At 24.6% G+C, this 17,322-nt stretch overlaps 6 protein-coding genes across 6 annotated transcripts, besides 3 other annotated features; 3 read left to right on the top strand and 3 right to left on the bottom strand.

The window, feature by feature from the left end:
* Positions 1-45: 45 nt before the first annotated feature.
* EHI_008070 (molybdenum cofactor sulfurase, putative) lies at positions 46-1,546 on the bottom strand (the record flags this gene model as incomplete). The annotated part of the gene is made up of 2 exons (XM_649293.1): positions 46-1,244; positions 1,291-1,546. 2 exons carry the CDS (start codon positions 1,544-1,546, stop codon positions 46-48), a joined length of 1,455 nt encoding a protein of 484 aa, XP_654385.1.
* Positions 1,547-1,614: 68 nt separating this feature from the next.
* Positions 1,615-2,368: a repeat region.
* A 1,384-nt stretch (positions 2,369-3,752) lies between these two features.
* EHI_008060 (uncharacterized protein) lies at positions 3,753-5,304 on the bottom strand (the record flags this gene model as incomplete). Its single annotated transcript, XM_001913548.1, has 2 exons — positions 3,753-4,891; positions 4,971-5,304. 2 exons carry the CDS (start codon positions 5,302-5,304, stop codon positions 3,753-3,755), a joined length of 1,473 nt encoding a protein of 490 aa, XP_001913583.1.
* Positions 5,305-5,520: 216 nt separating this feature from the next.
* Positions 5,521-7,428, top strand: EHI_008050 (ankyrin repeat protein, putative; the record flags this gene model as incomplete). The annotated part of the gene is made up of 2 exons (XM_649292.1): positions 5,521-5,704; positions 5,750-7,428. 2 exons carry the CDS (start codon positions 5,521-5,523, stop codon positions 7,426-7,428), a joined length of 1,863 nt encoding a protein of 620 aa, XP_654384.1.
* A 590-nt stretch (positions 7,429-8,018) lies between these two features.
* EHI_008040 (Thymidylate kinase, putative) lies at positions 8,019-8,696 on the top strand (the record flags this gene model as incomplete). The annotated part of the gene is made up of 2 exons (XM_649291.1): positions 8,019-8,537; positions 8,583-8,696. 2 exons carry the CDS (start codon positions 8,019-8,021, stop codon positions 8,694-8,696), a joined length of 633 nt encoding a protein of 210 aa, XP_654383.1.
* A 129-nt stretch (positions 8,697-8,825) lies between these two features.
* Positions 8,826-10,949: a repeat region.
* A 136-nt stretch (positions 10,950-11,085) lies between these two features.
* Positions 11,086-11,475: a repeat region.
* Positions 11,476-11,684: 209 nt separating this feature from the next.
* EHI_008030 (phosphate transporter, putative) lies at positions 11,685-12,983 on the bottom strand (the record flags this gene model as incomplete). The annotated part of the gene is made up of 1 exon (XM_649287.1): positions 11,685-12,983. One exon carries the CDS (start codon positions 12,981-12,983, stop codon positions 11,685-11,687), a length of 1,299 nt encoding a protein of 432 aa, XP_654379.1.
* Positions 12,984-14,137: 1,154 nt separating this feature from the next.
* EHI_008020 (uncharacterized protein) lies at positions 14,138-16,675 on the top strand (the record flags this gene model as incomplete). Its single annotated transcript, XM_649286.1, has 1 exon — positions 14,138-16,675. The coding sequence occupies one exon, from the start codon at positions 14,138-14,140 to the stop codon at positions 16,673-16,675; it is 2,538 nt and encodes an 845-aa protein (XP_654378.1).
* Positions 16,676-17,322: the final 647 nt, after the last annotated feature.

Raw genomic sequence — 17,322 nt, 5'->3', positions numbered from 1 at the left:
TTCAAAACTTTTTAAAGTAAAAAAAAGGAGAATATTATTTAATTATTATTTAATAGGAATTTTTATTTTCATTTGATTCTCTTTGAAATATTCATTTAACACTTCAATTAATCGTTCTATCTCTTCTTCTGTTGAGGCATATCCAATTGATACTCTAATAGCACCTGCCTCTTTATTTCCAACCATTATATCAAGACATGAATTTGAATCAAAACCACCTTTTGGTTGTTTCGGGATATCATTCATATATTCATCTTCATTAATTCCAAGACTTTTAAGACAAGAGCCTGGATTACACATACAACCAGTTCTAATATTAATCTTTTTTTCTCTTAAAAATGAATTAATAGAAGCAGTAAGTATTAAAGAATTATCATTTTTATGAATATTAAAGGTAATAATCCCTCCTTGTAATGACGAATTTTTAAAATGATTTCCATATATTTCAAATACTGGATTTCCATTTTCAAATTTTGTTTGTTTCAGTGATGTTACTAATTTTTGTGTTAATATTTTTACATGTTTTTGAATTGATTTAATACCTCCCCTTTTCTTAATCATTTCAAATCCATATTTTATTCCTACAATTGACGATATAGGTAAGGTTCCTGCTTCAAATTTTGATGAAAATCCAAAAAAGACATGATAATCTACATTTGGTAATGATGCATATACAGTCCCTCCTCCAAAGTAAATTGGACTCATTTTATCTACAACATCTTTTCTCATCAATAAAGCTCCAATTCCCATAGGAAATCCAAAAATTTTATAAAATGATAATGTAACAAAATGTGGCTTGACTTGACTAAGGTTTAATAGGCTATGGCTAACAAAAGCAGCTGCATCAATTAAACTATACCAATTCTCATGTTTATTTATGTCCTCTATCCATTCTAATGGATATTGAACTCCATTAAAGTTATCCTCAGCAGGAAAAGCAAATAATGATGGATGAATAGTAGTTTTTAAATAAGAAGAAGAGTATTCATCTACTGATAAAAATGAAGCTTTTTTAAGTTTAGCAAATTCTCTAATACCAAGCACGGAATTATGATTACTCTTTGTAAAAATAAATTGACTCCCTTCTTCAAAAGGGAATGATTCACCAATAACACGTAATGCATGAGTACATCCACTTGTAAATATTATTATATAATCGTCTTGTGCATTAAAATATTTTAATATTATATCCCTTGTGTTTTGTACTAATTCACTACTTCTTAATCCACAAACATTAGGTGAGTCTATTTTATTATTGACTTTATTATATAATTTAACTAAAAAACAAACGAGAGTTACATAAAAAGTTATTTTTCATAAATTGTGAATACTGATCTATTTGTTCAATAGTATATGGTGCCGCTCCTGCGTAGTCAAAATATATTTCGTCATCCATCAATGGCATCAAAATATCGCTTTTTTCAATTTTCACTTGAGAAGAGTAAAGTGTGTTATTTAAAAAACTTATAAATACACAAAATGAGATTAACGCTGCAACAACAAGAAATACTCGAGTAAGGTCTATCATTGGTTTTTGTTGCAACATTCTCTTATTAATTTTTGAAAGTTTTCTTTTTCATTTTTTGTTTCTCAAATAAACTACGCAACTTTCATTTCCTTTTTTTAAAATAATTCAATATTTTAGGTATTTTATTCTTTCTATTCATTTATTTTTAAAGTTTTATTCATCATATTCTTTTAATTTCATGATGCACTTTATTCTGTACAATTTCATTGATTAGATCTTCTATTCTATTAATTTTCTTTATATTTCTTTTATTTCATCATTTTTATCTCTTATTATTTTATTTTGGAGATAGAGGTGCATAACCATTGAAATATTCTTCATATCATCTTGTAGATAATGCATTCTAATTCCTGAACATATCCATCTATTATTAATTTCCATTATTAATCGGTCAGCCTCTTTTCTTTTCCAGTAATAATTAATGTTGGTACATTTTTCTATTTTCATTTCTTTTATTTTATTGATGAGAGTTTTAAGGTATTCTTCATCAATTTTATTAGAGTTATTCTTTAATATGATGTTTTTTTATTATTGAATCACACTCTACTCTTCTATTATATCATTTACTTTCATTTTAATGTATTGTTTAGTGCTTTCTTTTATTTTATGTGACATTTTAATATATTTAATATATTCTTTTTCATTATTTACATTAATGTTTATCATTTTTATTATACTTTCAATTTGCTCATTTCTTAATTTCTTATATAATTTCTTATTTAACCAATTAATTGCAAAACAATACAACACTTCAATTAAAATTCTATTTCTTTATTTTTTGTTGTATTTCTTTGTATTGTCTATTTATCATTTCATTTTTTGTTATTCAGTGTTTTGTTTGTGTGATATGATATTAAGAAATATTATTATTGATTGTTTTCTTATTCCTTTTTATTACGTATTAAACAGTCTTTTATCTTTTGTTATTTCTTGTGTCTGTTTTTCTATCTTTTATTCTTATTCGGTTTAATTTAATTGTGTTTATTTCTTTTCAAATAATTTATCCAAAAATTCATTTATGTCTTTTTGATGTTCACTTGTTCTTTCTTTCGTTTTTGGACTCTTATTCTTTCTTTATATTCTTCATCTTTCTTGTTTCTTTTTATTTCTTTCTTCTTTACTACGTTTCATTTCATATGTTTCATTGTGTTGTGGTTTTTCCTTTGTTCTTTTCATTTTCGTGATTTTCTGATTCTTTCTTATGATTTTATCATTTCAGACTTGTGGATTTTATTTTCTCTTGTGTTGTATATTCACTTTTATAATTAACTCTTTATCCTTTTTCTTGATTTTCTTTGTGTAAATGTCATATCTCTATATTCTGCTTCTTGATTATCTTTTCTCTTTTTGTTTCGTTGATTTTCATTTTGTATCTCTTTTACTTTCAAACCTTCATATTTTTCTTTCTTCTTTATTATTTCCTTTCTTATGAAATTACTCTTCTATTTCTTTGCTTTCTCTTTCTTTTATCATCATTTTTCTCTTTGTCTATTCTTCTTTTTCATGACTTTCTTATTCTTTCTTTTCTTCTTTCTATTTCTTCTTCTCTATTTCTTCTTATTTCGTGTCTTTCTCTTCTTCTGTTGATTTGTTTGTATCTTCTTTTTTCACTCTGCCATCAAAATGCCGTTGTCTATTCTCTTCTTTTATTCTCTTCTGAATAACTTCATTTCATCATTTTCTTTCATATTTCATATTTGTTATTGTTAATGATATGAGTATCATCATTTCTTTGTTGATTGTTTCGAGTGTTTCTCCTCCCCCTTTAATTAGTGGTTTGCTTATTATTTCTCCTTTGTTCTTTGAATTGGTTATAACCTCATTTGATTTTTGTCTAATTACTTAAATCACACTTAAATCACTCAGTCTCATTTGTTGTTCTTGTGCTTGTTATTTATTGTTATGTGACTTAGTGAATGTTGAGTAAATTAAATTACTACGAGAATTAAAAATGAAATTGGCAACACCAAAACATCAAAGAAATGTCACTTAACCCATGAATAACACCATAATTCTTGTCTCTATCATACCTGAAGAATATACTCAACAACACTTCTAGAAAGTGTCAAAAAGATAAATTATTCTCAACAATGTAAAAGACAATATAATCAAATTTGATTATAACTTAATTAGTTAAGTCTAGTTTTTATTTTCGTTAAGTTATTTATTGATATTGAAATTTTTATTGAATAAAAATACTTTTACAGTTGAAATAAAATATAAATTACTTGTCTTTGATTTGTACATTTTGTATTTTATTAAATGCTCCACAATGAATGCATTGTCTAAAAATTGTTTTTTTAATTGAATTATCTATTTGAGTAAGTAATTTATTACATTCACCACAATAGAAGTCTATTAATTTAATTCCAGAAATTTTACAGAGAAAAGAAGTAATTAAAGAAGTTTGTTGTTCTTTTCTTATTGCAATAACAATATCACCTGGATGAGAATTTCTTCTTATTGTTTGAACATGAATTTGTTGAGGTTTTGATTTTACAATAACAAATCCTTTTTTAGATTTAATAAATGCAACATCTCCAATTTTTTGACATTTAACATTTGTAATTTTAGCTTTAGGCATTATAAGTGTTTGATTTTGATTATCATTTTTTTCATTTTCATTATTAATAATTTTATCATTTTGTGGATTAATTTCTTTTGGTGTTAAAGGTGTAGAAGAAGAACGAATAACTTCTGTTTCAATATTTCCTTTTTGAATAAAAATACCAGAACCTTTCTTTTCTTTTTCTTGTAAATCATTTAATTCAAGATTATTTTGAGATATATTTTCATCATTTTCATTATTATTTTCATTATCAAATTGTAAAGATTTAACTATTTGATTTCTTTTTTTTATTTCTGTTAATCGCTCTATTTTTGGTTTAACAATTGCAAAATCTACTGAATGACTTTTCTCAGTTTTATTTTTAATATTATTGTTTTCTTTTGTTGGTATTTTTTGTTCATTTATTGTCTCTCCTTCTTTTTCTAATATTGAAGGTGAAAGAATAACTCTTCTTCCTAAAATCATTGTTTTTTGTTTTAGTCTTTCTTGTTCAATAATTAATTGTTCTCTAAATTCTTTTTCAATTTTTGGTCGAATTTCATCTTCAACTTTTTTTCTCATTTCTTGTAATTTTTTATTATATTCTTTTGAATATTCATCTTTTAATTGTTCATTAATTCGGTTTCTTTCTCTTATTAACTTTTCTTTGACTTTTTGTTCAATTTCTAATTTTCTTTTCTTTTCTTTAATTGAATATTTTTTAATTATTTTAGTTAATGACTCATAATGAGTATCTTCAGATAATTCGTCTACTTTGTATTGTAATAAAATTTCGTTGTTAACCTTTGACTTAACTAAAATCTTAAGTTATTTTATACAAAATGAATATTATTTGAATATTATTGAAATATTAATTATAATATACTAACAAACATTCTTTTTTAAATAATCTATTTGATTTTTCACACACAAACATTAATATAAATAATAACAAAAATTCTAATACATAAATCATTAGATGAATATAAATCGAAATATAATTAAAAAATGAATAATCTAAAAATCCAATAACCCCTAACTGAAAAAAATACATACATATCAAAATGATGTTTATAGCCATTAATCGAGTTGACCTATGAGCAATCCCTATTTCAAGGTTTTGATGTTTTTTATCTAATTCAATAATTTCATCTATTCTATCTTCTAAAGTCATTTTAAGTTCAATTTCATTTGCTTTCTTTGCAAAATAAGATTTTAATAAATTCATTATTCACTGTACAATCTAAACTCATTATATTTAGTTTTTTCTTTTATATTTTTAGAATTTTCAAAATAAAAAAAAAATCAAAGATATTTTTTTTTTAATTTTATAAATTTTTTTTTTTCTTCAATTTTTAATTAAAATAACAAAGATTTTTAATCAATCCTTTTTAATAAAAAAAGGGAAATGAAAAACTAAAAGAACTTAGAAGTAAATTTCAAAATGGGGGAGAGAGAAGAATCAATACATTGGTTATGTTATAATGGAGAGAAAGAGAGGGTTTGTAAGGCGATATCTAATGGAGAAAAGATCAACAAAATAGATAAATATGGATATTGTCCAATTCATTATACGATAATACAAAATAATAAAGAGTTATTTGAGATACTTTGTGAGCATGGATGTAGTTTGTTTAAGTTCTAAGAATAACAAAAAAAATTATAACAAATAGAATCAAATGAAACATCACTTAAATTAAGTTGTCTTCATATTGCAGTTTATTTTGATAAATTTGATTTTGTTGAAAAATTAATTGATCAAAAAAATTGTGTTGATATTAATGGAGAAACACCATTAATGTATGCAGCTCGTTTCCATAGAAATGATTTTTTAATTTATTTATTAAAAAAAGGTACAAATTTAAAAACAACAAATCCAAATGGAAATACTGCGCTTCATGAAGCAGTTTTATCAGGAAATGTTATTGGAGCAGCTGAGTTAATTCGATATGGAGCAAAAATAACTGATACTAATAAGTCAACAAAAACTCCATTCTCTTCTATTCAATTTAAAATTAATAAAAAAAATATTAAATCAAATATTAAAATCATTTATAATCCTACAGTCTCTCCTGCAAATGAAAAATTATTTAAAGCTGTAAATACTGATATGAAAATTAAATCAAAAAATGGAAAAATATTTGATGTTCATAAATGTGTTGTTTCTCAATTTCATTTACCAAATAATCTTAGTGATGGAGCAATGGAAATTTTTATTGAATGGATGTATTTACAAAGATCTCCTTTACTTGAGTCTCAGTCAATTGATTCGATTGCAAAAGAAGTAGTTGAATTATTAAATAATGATGAAATTAAAAGCTATATTGCAACTTATATTATTGAACAAAAAGGTCCTTATCCAAAAGAACTTCTTAAAGCAATCTCAAACTTAGAACTTAGAAATAAAAATGTCAATCTTAGCAGATATATTATTATGAAAGCTTTCGAAAAGTTCGACCAAAATAAAACTACACTAAAACAACTTACTAGTGAAGAACTAGCTTCTTTAGTTGAAGCATTACCTTTAAAAGAAATTTTCCTTGAACTTACTTCTCCTGTCCCATTACAATATAATGAAGAAATTAAATTATCTTCTGACCATGATAAAAAAGAATATCCAATGACTGACTTTAATAAAAAATTATGCCAAGAATTTATTAGTTGGATTTCTAATAATCAAAAGATAGCTGCATTTATGTTTCCTGTTGATGAAGAAAGAGATGGAGCATTTGGATATTATAAAATGATTAGAAAACCTATGTGTATTGAAAACATTAAAACAAAATTAAATGATAATAAATATAAAACTGCAAATGATTTTATGCATGATTTAAGACAAGTTTGGAAAAATGGAATGACATATAATAGAGTTGGTACATTATATTATATTTATGCAGATGATTTAAGAGTTCTTTGCGAAGAACATTGGGATAAAATTCCATTACATTCTAAAGACGAAAAAACAATTATTAAAGAGTCTCAAAAAGAAAGAATTGCTGAAAAAGAAAAACGAGAAAATAATGAAAAAAGAAAATTAAAACGAAAAGCTGAAGAATTACCTCTTGTTTTAGAAGATGATGAAGATATTACTTTAAATGTAAAACAACAACCAAAAACTAAAACTAAAAAGGTTAAAAAAGAAAAACTTGAGATTAAAACATATAGCCTTAATGATAAAGTTAGAGTAATGGAAAAAATAGAAAAATTAACTCCAGACCAACAAAAAGAAATTCCTAATATACTTGGTGCAAAAGAAATAGGAGAAAGTTTTGAATTAAATTTAGAAACAATGTCTGATGCTAATTTAACCAAATTAGAAGCCTTTTGTGATTCCAATATAAATTGTAATTGATTTAATGGTTTTTTTTTAAACTTAATTTATTATTTGAGAAAAGATTTTGATTTGAAGATTGCAAGTCAGAAATACACACAAACATAAGTACAAAATCAAATAATGAATTATCAATTATTATATAATTATGATGTTATATTTGAATAAGAAATGTATTAATTAATATTGTAAAGATTGTAGTAGGATATTATGAATGAATAATAACAAATAAAAATGATATAAGTAATGATGTTAATACTAAAATAACATTAGATAAAATAATATAATGATAATGATATGTTCATTCATCATAAAATAAGAAATAAAGAAGAAAGAAGAGGTAAGTATTTAAAATTAAAGTAAACATCAAAGAAGAAGATAAAAAGAAGAATGAAGCAGAAATAAGAAATAAAAGAAATTACCCATTTAAAAAAACAGTGAATGGATAATATTAGTTTTCACTAAATTTGTAAGAATAGACTAAAAATTTTATTTAACACTTAATTAATTAATTTTTATTCATTGAAAAAAAGATATTTAAATACTTTTATTTATTATGAGAAGAAAAATTATATTGAAAATAATGATAAAACTAAAAATTTATTTAAACAATGAATATTAATCGTGGATTACTCATTGTATTAGAAGGAATTGATCAATCAGGAAAATCATCAGCTACACAAAGGGTTTGTGAGCTATTAGAAAAAAAAGGTATTCAAAGTGTTAAACAACCATTTCCTGATAGATCAACGGATATTGGAAAATTAATTGATGAATTTCTTCATGGAAAGAATTTACCACAACAAGTTGTTCATTTACTTTATTCTGCTAATAGATGGGAAGTCGCTCAAAACATTAAAGAAACTTTAGAGAAAGGAATTACTGTTATTTGTGATAGATATGCTTTTAGTGGAATTGTTTATAGTATCGCTAATGGTTTAGATGAAAAGTGGTGTAATTCTGCAGACTGTGGATTACCAAAACCTGATATTGTTTTCTTCCTTGAACTCTCTCTTGAAGACGCAGAAAAAAGAAGAAAAACAATGAAAACAGACCGTTATGAAAACACTAAATTTCAAAGTAAAGTTAAATGTGAATATGAAAAGTTTAAAGACTCTATGAAATGGACTGTTTGTCATATTTTATTTATTTGCTTTTTATTATTAATAAAATAGTGTATCGACGCTAGCCAATCAAAAGAAGAAGTTGCGTTAGAAATTACTAGTATAATAGAACAACAACTCCCTCAACTCTCTAATCAACCGATTAAAACATTAAATTTAATTTAGTTTGGTTAATAATGTTACTAAACTATTTTTTATAAATTTTTAAAATAAATTGTATATGTTTTAATGATATATTTCTTCAAACAATGAGTATTACTAATATATAAGAAATGAGATAAATTAGACAGTCAAAATTAAAAACAACTATCATTAAATCAAATTGGATGTAAGAAATATACATATGCATCAAAAGAAGGATTATTATACAACATTATAATTCAACAATTATTATTAAAGGTAAATTGAAGTGGGTAGAAACATATTATGACGTCTCTAAAGCATATGATAGTATTAACCACCAATGGATTAAACATTGTTTAATTTATTTTAATATCCAACTAGTAGTAATTAATAGTATATTATATATTAAATAATACATATCTTAATTTATATTACAATCAAGAAAGTGTAGGTATTATTAATGTAGAAAGAGGAATAATACAAGGTGATAAGTTTATCTCCACTTTTATTTGTATTATCTATTGATATATCATCTAAACAACTAGATAAACGAATAAGCAAATTAAATATTAAAATGAATGGAGAAGAAAAACAAGTCCAGTTAAACCACATATTATATATTGATGATTTAAAGATAATGACTAATAGCCTCGATGAAATGGAAAAAGCACACAAATTAACAAAAGAAATATTTAATGCAATAGGATTAAAAATTAATGTAGAGAAAAGATGGAGATAATGACTAATATCAATAGTCAAATAAATGGTGAATTAGCTGAACTACCATGAGTAATTAATGACAATCATTATAAATATCTTGGTATTGAAATATGAGATAAAATAAATATTAATAAATATTGTACAAGAATATTAAATGATATATCTTCTATTCTATCATCATTAAATACTATGAGATATAACAGTCTCAATACAATAAGAAAGATTAATAATGATATAATCTCCAAATTAAGATATGGATTTTGTATTGTCAAATATAAACTAGAAGAGTTGGAGAAGATAGATAAACAAATAAGAAAATCATTAATTCACCTCCAATTATATAGTAGAAATATACCAAAAAGTAGATTATATGTTAAAATGAATGAATTGGGATTAGAATTAATGTCAGCAATAGATGAATGTGGTAAAGAATTATTAAGAATATATTTAAAATACAAATATCAAATACAGAAATAGGAGAAATGATAGAAACAATAAAAGAAAATCCAAATTGAATAATTAAAAGAATGAAGAAAGCATTTGGTAAGAAGATTAATTTTAATGAATTAATGAATATAATAGAATTAAATGAAAGAAAGCACAATGTAAAGGAAGTATTTGAATGGGTAAATAATGAATTAAATGATAGATATTTAAGTGAATGGAAAGAAAAGAAATGTGGTGAATATATAAGATGTACAAATGGCACTTTCAATGATAAGAAAATAACAATAACCACATGGAGGTCATTAAATATAAAAAGAAATGCATTCCTCCAAATAGTAAAAATGCAAGAAGGTGTAAGTATGACAGGAAGTATTAAATCTAAAATACTCAAAAATGATGCTTTAAAATATTGTAAACATTGCCCTAACACAATAGCATCTATTAATCATATACTGTTAGGATGTAATGAAAAAGAATCAAATATTAAAACATGATTATGTTTGTAAACAACTATCAAAACATTTATTAATTACCCATTTTAATGAATTTGAAGTAATTGATTTTAATAATCCTCCTAAATGTATTAATAATGATGAAATGATCATAATTTACAATAAAGATTTATTTGTTAATGACAATTCATTTCCATGCTAGAAGACATAATATATATTATCAAAATATGAAAGAAAAGAAAGGATATATTATAGATGTTGCTATATGTCAGGATAATAATTTAGAGTTAAATTACATTCATAAAATAAATAAATACAAAGAATTACAAGAGAAATTAAGAAACAATAGAGAAATAATATATGTAGAAATAATACCTGTTATATTATCAATAAATGGATTAATACATAAAGAGTCAGCAAGAAGATTAAAAACACTAAAATTACAATTAGACCTCCCCAAAATCCTACGAACAATTATTATAAAAAATATGAAAGACTTAATGTTTTACGCATTCAATTCTGGCAGCACATTAGAAGAAGAACAATCTAATGCGAGCATGCTAGAAATGAACTCTATTATAGAAATATAGCATATTGAAGAAACTGAAATAATCACTTCTCAGTATGAAGAAAATCCAATTGAGGATATATCTAATAATTGACCTTTTTTTTTTTTAAATAAAAAAGAAACTAAATTTAAAAAATAGTTATAATATTAACTTGATGTATTATTTCTTTAAAAAAAGATATTATTATTTACTAAAAATAAATTACTATTAAAAAATAAAATTAGTTGTAAGAAAATATTTTACAAATAAAAAGAAATCAATTATGATTAACCCAAAGATTAGATTTTCATCAGGTTGAGAAGTGAATGACTCAGTTTATTCAGTACGTTGAGTTTCTATTAAAATAAAGTCTTTTCAAATATCATCAATTTCATTAATCTTCATTTAAGTTGTTTCTTTGTTTTTATTTTAATTTAATGCATATTTTAAAACTCCTTATTTTTTAAATTGTTATTTTAACAAGAAAACATAAATAACACTTTGTTTATGTTTCATCTCCTTCAATCCAACAACCATTTAACAATCACTTTTTCTTGAAATCAGCACATATATTCAGCAAAACACCATCATTATTAAGTATACTTACATCTAACTCAACAAATAATACCATCATAATAAATACTTCCTTAACAATCATTCATTTTAAATATTTTTAATTAATAACCATTATTATTGAATAGGTAATATCTCACTAAATATAACACCATAACCAAAAAATAATTAAATTTTTATGTTTTGATTTATTTTAGTGTTTCTGATATGTCATATTCGAACCGAAGAAGAGACTATGCAAATAAGATAAAAAATTAATTTAAATTGCAAAATTATAAATTATAACAAAATCATTTTTGATTGGTTTCTTCATCAAATTGCTGATAACTATCAGCGATTTGTTCAATATCAGCTCCTTTACCTTCAGGTACAATAAAGGACAACCCAAATCCAACCATCATTAATGCGCCACACGTACAAAATGTAGCGGTTTGACCAAATGAATTTGTAAATGGATTAAAAACAGCAGTACCAATCATTGCACCAATTTTACCTGAAGCAGCAGAAAGCCCATTAAACGTTCCACGAATTCGTGGGTCATATGTTTCAGCTGCATTAATATACGTTGTTGTATTAGGTCCCATATTCTGGAAGAAAAATGAAAGTCCATATATTATAACAAATAAATAAGGGACGTGTTCAAGAATAATATCTTCAAAAAATGCCATTAAGAAGAAACAAATAGCAGTACCAGCAAATCCAAATAATTGTAATGGTTTTCTTCCAATCCGATCAACTAGTAGAAAACTAACAATGAAACCTGGGAATGCCATTAACACTAAAATCAAATTTCCAATAGTTGTTGAAATAAGTCCATCTCGTGGATCTTCATCATCTGCAGATGGTCCAAATCCAATGACTTGTAAAACTGTTGAGTTGAACATTGAATTACCATAAAAAGCTATGTCAAAGAAGAACCAACAACCAGCAGTTCCAAATAAATAAAACCAATTTTTTTTGATTAAACTACGAACCTCAGACTTACTGGTAACATGGTCCTTCTTTTTCTTTGGCATATCCATTATAACACGATGATATAATGTTAAAATACATGGAACTGCACCTAAGGCTAATGCTGTTCTCCATACATAATCAAGTTTTAAAGGAGTATATAAAAGTATTAAAACAACAAGTGGAGCAAGAATATTACCTATACCTTGCATAGAAAAAATGAAAACTAATTTTCTTCCTCTGTTATGTGGTTTAGCATCTTCTGATGCAATAGATGATGAAAGTGGATATTCTCCTCCAATACCCAAACCTAATATAAATCTAATAACAGCTAAAATAATATAAGGTCCTGCTCCTGATATAACTTCGAATGAAAATGCTTGTAAAATAGAAAAGATAATGAGAATCGTTAATGTTGTAATGAACATTAATTTTTTTCCAATAGTGTCAGCAAGAACTCCAAATAATAATTGACCAATTGCCATTCCTACTAAAACAGCAGATGACAATGTTGATGAGTAAGATGTTTCTCCATAAATTTCTTTGATGATAACATAACAGATATTCATGAGGAAAATTTCATAAGCGTCGGTCATCATACCAATTGAAACAACAAAAGTCTTAACTAATGGATGCATTCTTCAGAGAATTTGATAGATTTTAGATCCTTAAATACCCTTGACTCTATATATGATCTTGATATTTAGAACCAATCTTGTCATTCTTGAATACTTACGTGTTTATCTTTCTTCTCCTTTTTTTCAAAAAATTTTCTTCTTTCTTCTTTTTACATCTAAACCCTGAAATAATCTATTTTTATAAACTAAACTAAAAAAACTATTTTTGGATAGACACTTTTTTACTATAATTTTAGTTTTTTTGTTATATTCTATTATATCACAATTTAGATAAATAAGGAATTTTGAACATTATTTTTTTTCTCTTCTGAATCGAGTTTTCTGTAAATTTATATTCTTTAATACTATAATAAATTTTGTTATAACAAAATTAATCTCCTCTGTTGTGAGTGTTTTTAATAATACTTATTTGAAGGATTGTCTTTCATTCACAAAAAAAACGTGCTTGAACACAAAATGAGGTGTGTTTAAAAATTGGATGATATAGTCTTATTTTTATTCTATTAGACAATGACTCTATTTTATTGAATAGTTAAAAATTAAACTCGCAAATGCTAAATAAAATAAATTAAGGAAACTTAATTTCGAGTCATATTTTTATTCTCCTTGTTTCTATAATTTCGAGCAATAAATATTCTTATTAAGTTGAACTTTTGTTGAATTAAATATGAATAAATTCCAATTTAAAACGTCACAATGCCAAGATGTGATATTTATTTTTCTAATTTAAAGAAAAAATATTTGAAAAGTGGTTATCAATTACAGTTATTTTCCTAATAACAGAAGATTCGAAACTTCGACACTATCACAGAAAATGGAATGAAGAGAAAAACGAGTTAGACTTGAAAAACTTAATACTTTATAAAAAAGAAATGCTTCAAACCATAGGCGTTGGTAATGAAATAAAAGATTTATTTAACTAAATCTAAATATGTGTATTAAATTAATAAATGCTTAATTAATTTTTCATTTTCAAAACTAAAAAAGAAGTCATATTGAATTAGTTTATAGAAGAGTCAAAGAAACAACACTCATTTATTATAATCAATAAAGAAAGTAAAAGAGTCAAAAGGATATTAATAATGTTATTTATAACAAATAGTGAAAAGAGAAAAAACGAGGGCATAAAAGAACTTGAAAAAAAGAAAGTTAGAATGGTTGAAATAATACATCTAAGTGAAGATATTCCTATTATAACAGAACCAGAGAAACTGGAAGAAATGCCTAAACCAAAAGAGAGTATGGTTGGATTAGAAAAAGAGATTCTTTTAAATGAAAAGAAACCATTAGTAATGAGTACGGCAAAGGCTCTAAGAGTTGCAAATGAGATTAAAGAAAAACTTGTCAAGATTGAGGAGTATGATAATTTGATATCTAAAAAAGCAAAAGAGCTTTCTTCAACAAAAGAAAAAACACCAAAACAACAACAAGCAGAAGCTTATAATCGTAGAGCAATTATCTTTTTACAGAACTATAATAAATTCCGTGATGCCAATGAAAAAATTCAACAAGCCATTCAATCAGAATCTGTGAAAAAAAAGAAATATGAAAATGACATAAAGAAAGAAGATGAGTTAGAAATAAAATTTAAAGAAGTTGTTCAAGATTTAAATGATTCACAACAACAAATCAATGATATTGTTCAAAAAATACGTGAAGAAGAATATTCAATTCTTGAGTTTATGGAAAAAAAAGAAGATATAGAGAGAAGTATTGATGAAATACAATCACGAAAAGAAGTTTTTGAAGAAGAAATAAAAGCTATAAAACAAAAAGAGGATACAAATAACACTATCTACCAGGAAAAAAAGAGTGTATTAGAACAAGAAGAAATTAATATTAGCAACGAGATTAAAGAGGGACAGAAGAAATTAAATGAACTCAAAGAACAAAAAGAACATCAACAAGTAGCTATGGAAAAAGAAAATAATCAAATGAAATCAAATATAGATAAGCTTCAATCTGATTTGAAAGAAGAACAAAATGAAGGAAATAAAATTAAAAAACAAATAGATGAAGTTAAAATGAAAAAAGAAGAACTTCAGAGAAAGTGTGAAGAACTTATTGATGAAAATGAGATTAATTTACAACCAATAGAAGATACTCTAGCAGAAATACAACAAGAATATTATGAACTTACTTCACAAGAAAATATTGATAAAAGAAATCAAACAAAAGAATCAATAACTTTATTAAAAGAACAATTAAAAGAAATTGAACAAAATAATCAAGAAATGCAAAAAAAATTTGATAAAATGATTGAAGAAGAAGAAAAAAAGTTTTATAAAGAGAAAGAAGAATTTAAAAGAAAAACTGAACAATACATTTTAGAATTAGAAAGGTCATTAAGTCAAATTGATCCAGAAAAAATAACTGGTTATATTGAGAAAACTAAAATGGGAATTCAACTTGATAGAAAGAAAACTGACACTGGATTGAGTAATTTGTTACGTAAAGTTGAAGGAAAAGAACTTCATGAACCTAAGAAGTCTGATAAAAATAAAACATCATCATTTAAAACTTCTGATGAAATTATTCAAGAAGAAAAAGAAAAAATGAAAAAACTTATTCAAGAAGAAAAAATTAAAGAAAAAGAATTTACAGAAGAAGAGAGAGAAAATTTAAAAAAAGAACTTGAGAGTAAAGAAAGTTTGAAAAAACAAAACCAAAAGAAAGAAGAAGAGTTAAAAAGGTGGAGAGAAAAAATTGAAAATGAACGTCAACAACTTGATTTAAATGCTGCTAATACAAGAAAATCTGTTGAACAATCTTCAATGATACTAAAAGAACTGTTTGGTACTCAGATTACTAAAATTGATGAAACTCTGATTATAAAAATTGAAGAGATAAAGAGAAAACTTGAAACCTTGAAAAAAAATCAAGAAATAACAATATCTAAGAACATTCCTCCAGTACTACAAACAGAAACACTAGAACCTATAAAACAACCTGAAGTTAAAATATCATCAGAACAACCATTAATAACTAATGAGACTCCAGAAGAAAATACTAATCAAAATATTTCTTCTAAATTACCTCAAAAAGTTGACAACCCAGAGTCTGTTATTGAAACACCACAACCAGGTGTCACAGAAGATAATGCTAAAGACTCAGAACTTGCTTTAACAACTCTTCAACATTATTTACCACTATTTAAATTAGCAGACCACTTAAAAAGATGTTATGAAGATGGAACAAATACATCTGTTGTTCAAGACAATGAACAGTCTAGTCAAGAAGAAAAACAAGATACTACTTGTATAAATACACAAGAACACCTTGACATTATTCCCTCAGATAATCCTATTAAAAATATTCAGAATATAAATAATAATAATTTTGTAGAAAAAATTAACACAGGAGATATACCTGAAATTATTCAAAACCCCTCTTTAGGAAAAGAAGGCAATGAAACCCAAGAAGAAAAACTTACAAAATCTATTGAAGTTGAACAGCTTCAAAACACAACGTCAAATACACTTTCAGAGAAGACTGAAGAAAATACATTAATTCAAGAAAATTTAAATAACACAATAGAAAAGAAGAATGAAGAAAGTATAAAACAAAAAGTGGTTGATGTTATTGGAGAGTGCATTAAAAGAAAAGAAGAAGAAAACAAAGTGTCTCATCAAAATCCAATAGAATTTGGTAGTGAATCAGCTGAAAAAAAAGAAAAGTTATTGGAGAATTAACTTCAGTTGAACAAAACAAAACACAACATTAAAAGAGCAGACTGTCTATCCAATTGAAAAAATAATTGGAATAAAAAGATTAACAAAAATAAAATTTAATTAATGTTTTACATAACATTTTTAATTTTAAAAAGAACTTAAAAAGAAGTAAAAAGCAAGTCATGGAGGAGTTAAAGAAACTTATTCAACAAAACAAAAAAGAAGACTTAAATGAAATTTATAAAATATCAAATGAATGTTTGTTTTATATAAATAATTAATAACTTAATAATGAATTTCTATTATAGAATTTATAATTTTATTAAGAAAGAAAATAATTGAGATGATAGTATATTCACAAAAACAAAACGATGTTAATGTCTTTAAAATTTTAATTATTTCATCAATTAAATTAGGAAAAGATGTTATGCAATTTGAAGAAACAATGAAACAAAATGGAATGAATTTTGAATTAGCATTAGCTAAGTATAATATTGAAAAGTATGATGAAGCACTTTCTTTACTTGGTTCAGAAGAAAAGGATAAAGTGTTAAAAGCTCAAATACTTCAGAAACAAGGAAAATTTAATGAAGCTGCAAAAATTTATACTGAAGTATTAGAAACTACTAAACAACCTAAAACTGGAATTTTAACTAATTTGGCTGCTT

The sequence above is a fragment of the Entamoeba histolytica genome, genomic scaffold (genome assembly GCF_000208925.1).
Source record: "Entamoeba histolytica HM-1:IMSS scf_1104750516381 genomic scaffold, whole genome shotgun sequence".
In the NCBI taxonomy this organism is placed as follows: Eukaryota; Evosea; order Mastigamoebida; family Endamoebidae; genus Entamoeba; species Entamoeba histolytica.
This window is presented reverse-complemented; position numbering and strand designations above follow the sequence as displayed.